The following is a 12,602-nucleotide window of genomic DNA, read 5'->3' on the forward strand; positions in this document are numbered from 1 at the left end:
AGCAAATAGAAACAGGGGCATGCCATGTGCCGGAGCTTGATCTGTCCAAACAATGGTCACGCGAATCTAGATAAAGGAAAACCCATCCCAGACTGTGTGACTATCTTTATGTTTATTCAATTGAGGGTGGGAGATCTTTTAAAGATGGTTCTAAGGTTCTAATGCTTGAATCCCATCTTAAAAACGAATCAAAAGTAAGCCGCAGAGTCCGTGGAATTCGAATAGTTCTTGGTGTTGTGTCCCGAGGCCAAGGTGGTGGCCGATTGTGTGCGTTGCTCCGTGAAGCTAAAGGAGAACCAGCGATCATTCTTGCCAAAGTTCTCGCCATCCTCCAGGGATGTGGGCAGCGTGCGATGAAGCGTCTCTGGCAGCAGCAGACACAGACAGGCGCCGAGGAGGGAGATCAGTCCCAGAATGAGCTCCGGCAGGGGCGAGAAGATGCTGCGGGTGTAAAGTATAAAGGCGCTGAAGAAGGTAAAGGCGTAGCCTGCCACATGCACCGCAGCCACGCCCTGGCCACGCACACATGTGGGAATCAGCTCCGTGGCATATTGAGCTCCGGAATTGTAAGCCACCGTGACCCCAAAGCGACCCACAACTGAGAGGCTGACGAGGAGAGTGGTGGCTGCAAGCAGAAAGAAGGAATGTTCAAGAATACATCCGGCATTGGTGGAGCTGCACTCACTCTTATCTGTGGCTGGGGCAGCAAAGAGTATGCCACCAGTGACCGAGATGAAAATGCCACTGAGGAGCAGCGATATGGATGCCATGGCCTTGCGTCCGATGCGATCTTGCAGGGCGATGATCAGCAGACAGGCGGGCAGAATTGTTGTGGCGCTCAGCGAGAACATCAGAAATGGCGAAATGCCAAGGCCTTGAACGTTGCGGGAAACAGCATCATAGCAGAGGGTAATGACCATGCTAAATGGACGAACCCAAAGAGTAATCAAAACAAAAATCAGTTGTGACTAAAGCTACTCACGATTTAAAGAACAAAATGAGCGTGTTCCTCCGCAAACGTGGCGTCTTGAAGAGATCCAACAGATTGGGACTGGCTTTGGTGTGCTGCTGACTGAATTTGCACTCCTCGATGAACTCCTCGAAGCTGTTCTCATCCACCTGCCGCCCATTGATCTTGGCCACGCGCTTCAGGCAGACAACGGCTCGGTCGTACTTTTGCTTGGAGATCAGCCACTGAATGCTCTCGGGCACAATGAGATAGAAGAACGGCACCAGCAGAAAGGGCAGCGAGGTGGCCAGGAGGAAGCCCTGCCAGCTGCGCATCAACACAGCAATCCAGGGAGCAGCCATGGATCCGAGGCAATAGAAGAAACCAATGCACAGGCTGAGCCCCACTGTGCGCAGGGTGGGACGCATGTACTCCATAACTAAAGGACTCATTTAGCAGGGGATTACATAGAGGTCCTGCCAGCACTCACCCAGTATGTACATCATCACAAAGTTGCTGTCCGTGGCAAAGCCAGAGACCAAACGAAACACACAAAAGAGCGGGAGACTGGTGCCCCAAATGGTGAGTAGATTCCCGACCATGGCAATCATATTGGCCAGCACGAGAATGGGCAGACGTCCGACCACGTCCGCGAGGAAGCCCAGCACCAGGGTGCCCACGACGGAGCCCACAAAGAACATGGACTGGCCAAGTGTCAGCTTCCAGGCGTCCGCGCAGATCCAATTCATGTCCGAGGTGAAGCTCTCGTAGCCCATAAACAACTCGTAGTCGTAGCTGTGGCAAGTGGTGAGGGATCCATTTCCATAGCAGCTTGATTCACTCGGTGACTGGCCGCCAGCTGGCAGCCCGTCCGCGCACCTAAGCGTATGATCAATATCAGTTCTGAGTCATGCAGGAAGTGTACTTGGATTACCAATATTTGGGCACAAAACTGATGATCGTCTGGGAGTAGTAGTGCAGGGCAGACAGCATATTGATAAGGCAGAAGAGCAGCAGCATCAGCAGCTGCAACCGATTGCAGTCGCCGCATTTCTCCAGAATTTTATCGACCTCCAGCATTGTGTTCCTTTGCACTCGCACCACTCGCACCACTCGCACCACTCGCACCACTCGCACCACTTGCATTCACTCTGCCCTCGAGCTCACGCTGAGAGGAAATGAAAAGAAATGCACTGAATCTCTGCTCATCTTTTGCGTTTTTAATTACTAAAGGCAATTAGTAGATGCGCAGAGGAAAGCCAGGCGACTGAGCTTCCCCCTTGATTCAGTTTGAGCTCAGAAACAATTTGGATAAATGATGTTTGACAGCTGAAACATTTCATCAGAGAAATGGAAAACAGATGCGGTTTGAGGGCACAGAACGGACGATTTTATAGCTCATTATGCAACGTACGTAACTCCATTTGATGCAACTCCAACTATATTATTTTCTATTTATTGTTGCGGCTTATTGCTGGACACAAATGACACAAGGTAAACAGCAATTATCATCCCGAATTCATGGCTTTGAATAATTCAATTACACTTATAATCACTTGTGTTGTTTTCTTTTTTGGGTTTTTTGTTTTGATTACACTCTCCGGACTGCAACTTACACATGCGAGCCGTAGCTTTCGACTGACAGCCTCCGCTTCTAATCACTAAAGCTGCCGCCAGCTAAATGGCTCAATATTTTGCGATAAGAAACAGACTTTTGGGTCTCTGCACTTGCTGCACCTGAATGTCTCTTTATAGAGGTATAGAAAATAAGGGAATAATTCCAGTCAGTGACCGCTGCTCGTTCAGTGTCGTTAATTGCGAGTGTTGTGTGCCGCGGAATTGCAATGTCAACCGCACGGAACGAAAGTAGAGTTGGATTTGAGATGCTCTCGTCTCGTCTCGTCTCGTCTCGTCTCGATTCAGAATCCGAATCAAATGTAGCCAAACAAAAGCATGTGGGGGCTCTGCTATACGTACAGCAGAGAGAATGTATCGAATGGAGGATGCTCTCCCTTCAACGATCGTAGTAATCTTTTCGTTGGCAGTTTCGGTAGTCAGATTTTGTTTCTACCATTTTCGGAACTTACCCCAAAAATGTGTTCTAAGAGTGATAGAGCTATCTCCGTGTTTTTGGGTGGATGGAACCTGGTCCTCGGCCCGACTTGCCTACTCATTTCCATCATCTGCATAAGCAAACGCCAATCGCCGAAAGGACTTAGCATCCACGATCCCGACATAGCCTGGTTCTTGTATTGTTGTGTCCTGTTTGTTGCCTCGATCCTGCACATACTGAGTGGGATATTGATCCTGTTTGGCATATCGAGGGTGAGTGGTTGCCAGTAGAGTGAGTAGATTGATTAATTCGCTAATTTGTTTGTTGTTTCTGCAGATGAACAGCAACATGCTCTTGGTGGGCCTTATTCTGAGCATTTTTTGTCCCTTTGCGCTGCTCTTCACTATCGTTATACCAGGTAACAGGAGGTTGTTCTTTGATTTCTGTATTGATTACATTCCTTCCTGCCTGTGCCACCAGTTTTGCAGTGTTTTTGCCTGATCAGGGGGATTAGATACTACAAATCCAACTGGGAGTCTAGCGACAGCTAGATCATGGAACACTTGATGGAAATTCAAACCCTAAACCCCAAATTATCTGTGTGATTGAAGAAGGACAAGTCATCTCTCCCGATCTTAGTATACGTTTAGAAACAATTAACAGTCTCACAAAATTGATCAAAATGTGTTTTGTGACAAGTGGAAAGTAATATCGATATTTTTTGGAGCATGGAACTTTAGGATTTTAGTCTATTCGGCAATGCAGGTGATTGAACTGACGAAGGGTGGACATATCTCTGGTATAGACATCTTCTGATGAAAAATCCAAAAAGGAAATCTGTTTCCTAATTTGTGTCTTGTGTCTCCAAATATATTTTGTATAAACTCCTCTATTGAGGGGTAGTAGAAATCAAAACTCAGAAAAACTCAGGAGGAGATAAATATAGATTTTTGGGTTCGCCGATTTCCAGCATGCGATGCAATTTGTTGACGGACTACCAGCCCTACCCCTACCTACCGTTCCCCTATCTTTTGTTGTATTATTATTATGGCAACAGCTTCGGTTGTGACGTCACAGCAGATGGAAAATATATGGCAAACTTTTGGCTGTGAAAATGAGTGTAATCATGAATGCAATCAGCAGTTATCGGATTATAATAATACGCCTATAATATAATATATGCAACGCAGTTGGAGCACCCCTGCCACTTTAGTCTCAATTATAAATATTAAAAAGCCACAACTCATCGTTCAGTCATATATTTTAGGCATTTTGTTCGGTATTTTGTTTGCGGTGAAAACAGGGAAAGTGCAGGAAACTTTCATCCAACGCAAAACTCTCGCCATCTGCTAGGTTTTCGGGCAGTTTCCTGCAGTTGAAAAGGGAATTATTGTACGACTTATTAAAAAATATTCCTGGAAGTACACACTTATCCAAGGTCTCTGGCAGGGTGAGGCATAAGCCAGCCCCAAAGAACATCAGAATGCTGATGAAGATCGATGGCAGAGGTTTGTAGTACTGCGATAAGTAAATCACATAGAAAGCCAGGGAGCTGGAGGCCAGGCCCGCCACATGGATGTTGGAGAGGGCTCTGCCCCGCACGCTCGTGGGGATGATCTCTGCCGCGTACTGGATCTCAGCATCGTAGGAGACGGTGGCACCGAAGCGACCCAGGGCCACCATGATGGCCAGCAGGACGGTATGCTGCTGTGGATCGAGAAAGGCTATGAGGAAGCCCGTCGTCGTGGTGATGATGCCACCCCCAAAGAGCGCAGCACAGGCCATGCCTCTACGTCCGATCTTGTTCTGCAGCAGCAGGATGGCCACGCCGGCCGGCAGATAGGCAATCGAAGTTAAGGAAAACAGCTTGAAGGGGGACGTGCCCAGGCCCTCCATGTTTCGGTTGATTACATCACAGGAGAGCGTGATTATGACCCTGCAAAACGGAATTCTTTAAAAGATTCTTGGTGATAAATACTGATATACTGACGACTTCAGCAGCAACGTCAACGTGAACCGACGAAGACGCGGAGTCCTAAACATGCCCAGAAAAGTGTCCTCTTGGCTGTTCACTTTCTCCTCCTCGCTTGTCTTCTCGCGGTAGTGCTTCACGAACTCATCGAAAACAGAGTCCTCCACCTGTCTGCCATTGAATTTGGCCACTCGCTTGAGGCAGGCCACCGCCTCGTCGTACTTCTTCTTCGTGAGCAGCCACTGGGCGCTCTCGCAGATGAGCTGCGGATACACGAGGACTCCCAGAGCGGGCAGCGAGGCTAGCCAGAGGTAGCGACGCCAGTTACCAATCCAGATGGCGGCCCAGGGAGATGTCATCAGGCCAAAGCAGTAGAAGACAGCGAGAATGATGTTCAGGCCGAAGGTGCGACTTTTGGGACTCAGGTACTCAAACACTAGAAAAGTGCGGATAAGTTGAGGATTATAGTAACTACCACGCAGTTCTTATAAATCAGGAATGAAAACAGAATTGCAACGAGAAGGGACGTGTGAGACGCTTTTTACGCGTCACAACTTTTATACCCGGCACTCAGGACTACATCTGCACCTTAGCGGTTATTTGTCTAATTTTAAATTTTTTCTTCATCTGTCATCTACACCTACAACACTTTTCACACCCTTCCCTAGACCCACACACTGCAGACTCGCGGCAGAGGCAGAGGCAGAGTCAGCGCCCGCACACAAACAAAAAAAACAAATATAGTGGGGGGGGGGGAGGGCAGAGGCAGGGGCCGAGTGAAGCAGAAGCAGAGTGTGAATGAGAGAATGTAAAAAGAGCAACAAAAGCTGCGGGACAGGGTGGGTTTAGCCACTGGGAATTAATTTCTCCATTGTGGCTATAATAATGATCCGATCGGATCCCAATTTGGTGATCTGATTGTAGATTTGGGAGGTTTTCGCCCTTTTGCGGGGGCGGAAGGGGGCGTGGCTCATTTTTGAAATACACTGGTTTCAGTGTGAGCATACAGCAGTCTGGAGCCAAAATTTGGTGGCTCCAGCTCTTATAGTCTCTGACAACTAGCCGCCAAACAAAACGGACAGACGGACAGACAGACAGACAGACATGGCTCTATCGACTCGGCTATTGATGCTGATCAAGAATATATATACTTTATGGGGTCGGAAACGTTTCCTTCTGTGCGTTACATACCGTTATTCCCCACAAATACAATATGCGCTATTTACTCTTCGAGTACCGGGTATAAAAAGGGAAAGGTAATGGATGTATTACGACCGTATGAAAGTAAGAAAAAATTCAATTTTGTAACTTGAAAGGACTCTATTAAATCAGGGATGTTTACATTACTACGAGAAGGCATCATAGGAGCAGATGTGACATGAAACAGCAAAGAAAATAAAAAATAAGAAAATATCCTTAATAATTAAATATCCTTGACAACAATCCAGGGTGCACAGACTGGCGACTACAAAAAAGCCTGCCAAGCTTATATCGGCTTAGAAATAGCGATACAAATTAAGTACACATGTGTGGGAAAATATCCTTGACCCGTTTTAAGGGCTCCGTCAATCAAGGATGTTCCCCCGAACAAGAAACGGCGGGACACGACTAGATCGAACTAGAGACTACGCTTTTCAAGCGGTAAAACAAATATTCTGGAGTTCCTGAATGTAAAGCGATAGGGAAAGTCCTGCCGACTGAGAGGACTCGTATAACGTTAGTTAGTTTAGATTAGTATATTTGACTGTGGAAAATATGCTTAATCCTTGAAAAATACTCAATAAAGTCGACGATAGTTGTTCAGTTACGTGGACCCGTACCACGTCCAGATCGGGGGAGAAATTTTCGAGAAATGTAGGTATTTATCACTGAGGAGAGTATCCTTGATCTGTGATCCTTTATAGGGATCCAAGAAAATTCACGATTTTCGTCCTATCACGAGGACACATAGCAGAGAAAGATTAGTATTTATAGCTTGATACTTGGTCCTTTATAAGAACTCGGCAAATTCGTCGAGCTTCGTCCGATCACGTGGATAAGTCCCACCTCCTGATCGGACTACAATTGTCGGTGCTAAAAGACTTTTAAAGTTCGCGATCAGTTTCATAGCAGTCAGCCCTTCACACAGTGAAAGTCAATCTATTCATTTCGCGTCGAGTGTCATAGCAGTCAGCTTTTTTCTCAGTGAAACAACAAAATCCCAGTTACTTTCTGCTGATTCCTGTTCGCCTGGTGTTCCAAATTAAAAGTTTTTGTACAACAACATTGTTGTTGTTATTGGGCAACAAATTACAGCTGCTACAACAACAACAAAGTGAACAATTTACAATTGCGCGAACTTCAAGAGTAAAATAAAAGTATGCGGTGCAAAAAGTGCGCAATCCAATTGTAGCGCAACTTCGATCTGGTCGGCCCCAAAAGCATGCTACGAATTTTATATAAAATGTGGGATACTTTTGAATTTACTCCATCCGCCCCGAAAGTATGCTATGTAATTTTCATGAAAGTACACTTAAAAAAATCTGGACAATTCTGACAAAAATGTCTTTTGATGTACAAAAATTGACAATTCGAATCTGATTGGAAAAATGTCGCAGATATGATTAAATTCTTTCAAAGGCTCGCGTATCAAGGTTTTTTTTTCCCGACATTTCTCGTCCGATCAGGTTTTAATACAAGTCGACATGAACGAACACAAAAGTCGTCGACTTTATCGAGTCTTGCGTAATACAGGACACGTATTCTCAGATTCACGAGCAGTCCAATGTTCGTACTTACCCAAGATGTACATTAGATAGTACATGGTGTCCGTGGAGAGCCCCGACACAAATCTGGCAACGGCAAACCATGGCAAGGAGTAGACAAAGGATGTCATAAAGTCACCCGCCGCCCCGCACAGGGTGGCCAGCAGCAGGGAGGGCAGGCGACCAATGTGATCCGAGAGGAAGCCAAAGGTCGTGGTGCCCACGACAGAGCCCAGAAAGAACAGGGACTGGCCGAGGGCGGGCTGGTGGGATTTGTCACAGACCCAATTCAGCTAAAAGTGAAAGGGAGGGCAGGTGATGATGACTTGGAGGGATGATCAATCCACATTCAAAGACTAGTCACCTCTGTGGTGATGCTCTCGTAGCCACTCTCCCGCATGAATATCCATTCGGTGCAGACGCCATGAGCCGCGGCAATGCCCGTTCCATTGATGACATCTTCGAGGAGTGTGCAGGAGGGCTGCGAGATGTTCGCATACACCGAGCGCAGCTCCTCCACAGCAAGTCCCTCAAGATCTTCGTGGGCACACCTTTAAAGAGGGGACTCAATGAATACACTTTGCACCTTGGTTTCGAGTTGGACTGTGCGACTAACCAATGTTCGGGCGTAAAGGTGATGAGAGTTTGCGAGAAATAGTGCAGCGATCCGAGAATATTTGTGTAGCCATAGAGCAAGAGGATCACCACCTGAAACTTCCCGTAGTTTCCGCACTTGTCCAGCATTGAAATAAAGTCCATGGGGACTACGTTTAGAACCGAAACTGGCCAAATGCAAGGCCCAACTGGAGTGAAGGGCTCTCAAGAAGCTACCAAATTGGTTCTTCTGCTGGCGATTTTCGTGCAAGGTACGTGCGAAAAACAGTTGCTCCCCAGCCCACATGTGGGATGGGTTGGGACGGGACGGGACGGGACGGGAGAGTGAGACATTGTGTGGATCGTAAACACATTTCCCTCAACGGTTTCTCCGCTACATATCTGCATTTGTTGTTAATCTGTTAGTGAAGACAATGTTGCACTAGCCTGACATTCTTGTTGATCAATTGCTTTGATCTTCAGGCTAAAAATAGTTACAAACATAAGACACACAGCCACAGGCACGACTCTAATTCGCTGCTTTACTTTTAGTCGCGAACCTACAATCCACAATCCGCAATCCGCGAAAAACAATGCATGCAGCTGTCAATGGACCCCCAACCGATCGCAGATACAAATTTGCGGCCATAAATTAAGCGCACAAATCGGTAAATAAACGTGGAATTGTCACAGACACTTGGCGGAAAGGGTATGGCTATGAGTAGAACATGGAAAACACTCTCAAACATTAAAATGGGTAATGGATAGAGAAAGCCAAAAGACACTTACGAGATAGTCTTTGTGCCATTTTTGTACTCCTCTTTTCAGCTGCAATACTCACTTGTACCCCCCAATTAAAGTGTATTATTAATGACATTATTTGCTTAGCTAGCGAATCGTTTTTATTTTGGCCACACTAATGTGCCGACATCAGCACGTTGACCTTTCGCTTTATTAGGCAAACCCCAACCGACCCCTGAACGTTGTCTGTCTCTCTCTGTCTCCGCCTCTCTCTCTCTCTCGCTGTCTATCTCGGGGCACACTCTTAATTCAATTGCGGACTGTCTGACCTTTTGCGCTTGCGCGCAGCGCCAACGACTGCCATTTCATATGCAAAAGCTGCTGCTGCTGCTGCTGCTGCTGCTGGCACCCCCGAAGCCTGTGCTGCTGGCGGCACTCTAATTACACCAAAAAAGAAGCAAGAAAAAAACAAACGACAAAAAGTCCTAGAGATAATTTAACATTTCAATTGTCTTAAGCGAAATAAATTTTCACATAATTGCCAGAAAAGTTAAGGTCCAAAGTTGGGCAGCGAAATCGAAATGGAAAACAGAGAAACTGGAAAAGCAGACAAAAGTGAAAGGGCAAGTGGCTGTGAGGTCCCTTTAAATGGTTTAAAGCGGAAGAATAACCTTTCTAGCTGCGCCAAAGTTGAAGTCAGCCACACCAGGCCATGCACGGCACGGCACGGCACGGTACACGATTTGCCAGTGCAGCCAGTGAGGCCAGTGCCAGGTGGTGGCACCTCCACCTCCACCTCCACACCGACAACAGCGACTCCTCGACTGTGTTGTCTGTGTGTCTGCGCCATGTGCATGACAGTCTTTGGTCTGTGGGTCTTTGGGTCTCAGGTTCGTGGGTCTCTGGTTGGCCAGGTCTCGCGTCTCTCTTGATCTTAAATTAGTTTATTGCTGTCTGCGCCATGTGAAGCAGGCGACATTTGCCCGCCAGTTTTTGTGGATTGACTATAAATTGCCAGAACGCCAGCCGAGTGTCTGCAGTTTCGGTTACTTCTTCTAAAGCGATTGTTCGTCGTCGTCGTCGTAGTCGTTTGCCATCTGCTCTCTTCGTCCGAGAGTTAACCTGCGGTTGAGTGTGTGGCTGGAAATAGGATTCCGGACAGAACGTAATGCTAAAGGTGGGATCCTGCACTGTGGATTACCCCGACTACCCGCTAACTTCTTCGCCTCTGTGTTTATCCCTCAGATATTCCTGCTGAGCGTCGTGCTCGGCATTGCCTACGCTGGTGTCATTGGCCCTGGGCCAGGTCCTGGTCCTGGTCCGTACTATGGCGGACATCCTGGACCCGCCCTGCTGCCGTATGGCGGCTATGCCCCGCATCCTGGCCCATATGCGGCGCCCAAGCCCGCACCCGCACCCGCACCGGAGCCCTACGATCCCGATCCGAAGTACTCCTTTGGCTATGACATCCACGATGGGTACACAGGAGATCTGAAGAGCCAACACGAGACGCGCCATGGGGATGTGGTGAAGGGCAGCTACTCCGTGGTGGATCCGGACGGTACCAAGCGCACAGTGGACTACACAGCGGACCCACATCATGGCTTTAATGCGGTGGTGCGCAAGGAGCCGTTGGCCTACAAGCCGGCCCCTGCGCCGTTGCATCTGCCGGGACCGGGACCGGGACCGGGACCACTTCATCTGCCAGGACCTGCACCAGCTCCGCCTCTGCCGCCAGTGCCGAAGGGTCCCGGTCCACTGCTCTCCTATCCCCTGGCTTACAGTCACCATGGTCCTGCTCCAGCTCCAGCCCCAGCACCCGCTCCAGTGGCTGCTCCAGCACATCACTTCCATCCTGCCTACCCAGCCCTCGCACACAGTCCATATGCACACTACCCCGCACCCGCACCCGTGGATCCCCATGCCTACTATCATCACTAAATGCGAAGGCGACTGTTCTGATCTGATCTGACTTTTCCGACTCTTTCTTAACTCTCTGTGTCAAATGCTGTGCCTCTCCTTTGTGCCTTTGTGCCTTTGTGCCCCTTCCTTGCTGTGTTCTTGGTGGTGTAGATTGTCTAGATCTAGATCTATGTATATAGAAGATAGTAGCTATCGATGCTAAGAGAAAACTAGAGTAATAATTGAACAAGAGATCCAATAAAACTCACCCCTTTCCTGTTTCTTGAACGCAATTTGATGTGTGTTTTATTTATTGTATCGCCGATGATGTTTCGTACCTTTCATATATGTATATGTATATGTTATATGATATCCGTAGTATATATGGTATGATATATATATGTTTTATGGTTTATGGTATGTATAATTATTCCGATTATGTGTTGTGTATATAAACGTCACCATATTTGTATGCTTTATATATTGTAGGTAAGGTAAATGTAATATCCATAATATTCCATTTTTGTTTGGTATGTTTTATGCATAGTTTTCTAGAACAGATTTTGAAATGTGATACAATATATTTCATGAGAGGAGTGTGGTCTTGGTCTTGCTCCCTGCCACTCTCCACTTTTTAGGTATACAATTTAAATACGATTATAGTCCTTAGTTTTGTAATAAACGGTATCAAAAGATAGGTACAATTGAGTCATATTGAGCCTGCTACCCACTAAATTAATTTCGAAACAACGGAAATTGCATTTAGTCGCCAAGCTCTCTCACGCTGAATAGGGGGGGAGTGGGGCCGTCTCTTTTGTCTATCTGATTGATTTGCAGATCGGTTAAGATCCATAGGATAAGATACTTCAACTAAGGGGAGTTGTTCTTTAGGCTGAGATACATACCATGGAAAGTGCTGTGCTCTTTTTAGGGGGGGGGACTTTCGGGAGGGACTTGCATTTGGACACAATTTAGCTAAGTATTTTGTTTCTCTTTTTTTTTAATTATTTAGTGTTCTGCTTAGAGTAAGTTACTATTTTTAATATATGTTGTTTGTTAAATAAGCGGCTAATATAGCTCACACAATATACTGTTCATAATTCATAATTTTCATCGTTCGTTGATTGTTTGGCTTCCCTTCCTCTGCGCTCCGCTCCGCTCCGCTCCTTCCTTTCTTTTTTGGTTAAATATGCATAACTATATATTCGTATATCGTATAAATTGTTTTATTTCATAGACAACCACTTGATGACGATTCCACTGAAGACTATTTTGGGATATGCTTGAATTGCTCTTGCTTCTGTCTGATATATCATTTTAATATTGTTTTTATTTTGTTCTTTTAGTCGTATAAAAAAAACACCGGGGCAACTAAATACAAATTGTATTTCAAAAAATGATTAGCAGTTTTATGTTTTTCATCTGGCAGCATTTTGGCTATGTATATTCCTCAACTCTTAAATTCGTACGATTTACTCCTACAAATTGTATTTTAATCTACAAGTATTTGATGTACTTTTTAATGGGGGGATATGTCTTCCACTAATGATTCGATTAGATAGATAGTTTAATAGCATTCATAGAGTTTTGTTCTTTTACGGGTTTTGGTTCATTTGTTTATAACTAGAAACGGAGGGTTTTCATTTA

At 46.2% G+C, this 12,602-nt stretch overlaps 4 protein-coding genes across 6 annotated transcripts; 2 read left to right on the forward strand and 2 right to left on the reverse strand.

The window, feature by feature from the left end:
* Positions 1-90: 90 nt before the first annotated feature.
* LOC117586134 (organic cation transporter-like protein) lies at positions 91-2,816 on the reverse strand. Of its 3 annotated transcripts, XM_034276026.1 has the most exons (7): positions 2,566-2,816; positions 2,087-2,117; positions 1,884-2,050; positions 1,440-1,828; positions 983-1,388; positions 686-921; positions 91-625 (listed from the first exon to the last, which is right to left on the reverse strand). In XM_034276026.1, the coding sequence occupies exons 2-7, from the start codon at positions 2,093-2,095 to the stop codon at positions 189-191; spliced, it is 1,644 nt and encodes a 547-aa protein (XP_034131917.1). In that variant the 5' UTR covers positions 2,096-2,117; positions 2,566-2,816; the 3' UTR covers positions 91-188. The 3 variants fall into 3 exon arrangements, with proteins under 3 accessions (XP_034131917.1, XP_034131916.1, XP_034131918.1); XM_034276025.1 differs by having other exon boundaries at positions 1,884-2,117; XM_034276027.1 differs by lacking the exon at positions 2,566-2,816 and having other exon boundaries at positions 1,884-2,036; positions 2,078-2,326.
* Positions 2,817-2,969: 153 nt separating this feature from the next.
* On the forward strand, positions 2,970-3,911 carry LOC117586141. The gene is made up of 3 exons (XM_034276034.1): positions 2,970-3,274; positions 3,339-3,420; positions 3,483-3,911. The coding sequence occupies exons 1-3, from the start codon at positions 3,044-3,046 to the stop codon at positions 3,551-3,553; spliced, it is 384 nt and encodes a 127-aa protein (XP_034131925.1). The 5' UTR covers positions 2,970-3,043; the 3' UTR covers positions 3,554-3,911.
* A 304-nt stretch (positions 3,912-4,215) lies between these two features.
* On the reverse strand, positions 4,216-8,506 carry LOC117586137 (organic cation transporter-like protein). The gene is made up of 6 exons (XM_034276029.1): positions 8,335-8,506; positions 8,083-8,269; positions 7,753-8,011; positions 4,993-5,410; positions 4,432-4,938; positions 4,216-4,371 (listed from the first exon to the last, which is right to left on the reverse strand). The coding sequence occupies exons 1-6, from the start codon at positions 8,475-8,477 to the stop codon at positions 4,266-4,268; spliced, it is 1,620 nt and encodes a 539-aa protein (XP_034131920.1). The 5' UTR covers positions 8,478-8,506; the 3' UTR covers positions 4,216-4,265.
* Positions 8,507-10,080: 1,574 nt separating this feature from the next.
* On the forward strand, positions 10,081-11,248 carry LOC117586140 (cuticle protein 21). Its single transcript, XM_034276033.1, has 2 exons — positions 10,081-10,230; positions 10,299-11,248. The coding sequence occupies exons 1-2, from the start codon at positions 10,222-10,224 to the stop codon at positions 10,992-10,994; spliced, it is 705 nt and encodes a 234-aa protein (XP_034131924.1). The 5' UTR covers positions 10,081-10,221; the 3' UTR covers positions 10,995-11,248.
* The last annotated feature ends 1,354 nt before the right edge of the window (positions 11,249-12,602 follow it).

The sequence above is a fragment of the Drosophila guanche genome, unplaced genomic scaffold (genome assembly GCF_900245975.1).
Source record: "Drosophila guanche unplaced genomic scaffold, DGUA_6, whole genome shotgun sequence".
Classification (NCBI taxonomy): Eukaryota; Metazoa; Arthropoda; class Insecta; order Diptera; family Drosophilidae; genus Drosophila; species Drosophila guanche.

Coding starts and splice junctions, on each gene's coding strand:
- LOC117586141 (XM_034276034.1), top strand. CDS start 3,044: ATGTGTTCTAAGAGTGATAGAGCTATCTCCGTGTTTTTGGGTGGATGG. Junction 3,275..3,338: donor TCCTGTTTGGCATATCGAGG/GTGAGTGGTTGC, acceptor TTGTTTCTGCAG/ATGAACAGCAACATGCTCTT. Junction 3,421..3,482: donor CTTCACTATCGTTATACCAG/GTAACAGGAGGT, acceptor CTGTGCCACCAG/TTTTGCAGTGTTTTTGCCTG.
- LOC117586137 (XM_034276029.1), bottom strand. CDS start 8,477: ATGGACTTTATTTCAATGCTGGACAAGTGCGGAAACTACGGGAAGTTT. Junction 5,411..7,752: donor CTATCTAATGTACATCTTGG/GTAAGTACGAAC, acceptor GCACTTTTCTAG/TGTTTGAGTACCTGAGTCCC. Junction 4,939..4,992: donor TTGACGTTGCTGCTGAAGTC/GTCAGTATATCA, acceptor TCCGTTTTGCAG/GGTCATAATCACGCTCTCCT.
- LOC117586134 (XM_034276025.1), bottom strand. CDS start 2,095: ATGCAAGTGGTGCGAGTGGTGCGAGTGGTGCGAGTGGTGCGAGTGGTG. Junction 1,389..1,439: donor TGTGATGATGTACATACTGG/GTGAGTGCTGGC, acceptor TGAGTCCTTTAG/TTATGGAGTACATGCGTCCC. Junction 922..982: donor CTCATTTTGTTCTTTAAATC/GTGAGTAGCTTT, acceptor TCGTCCATTTAG/CATGGTCATTACCCTCTGCT.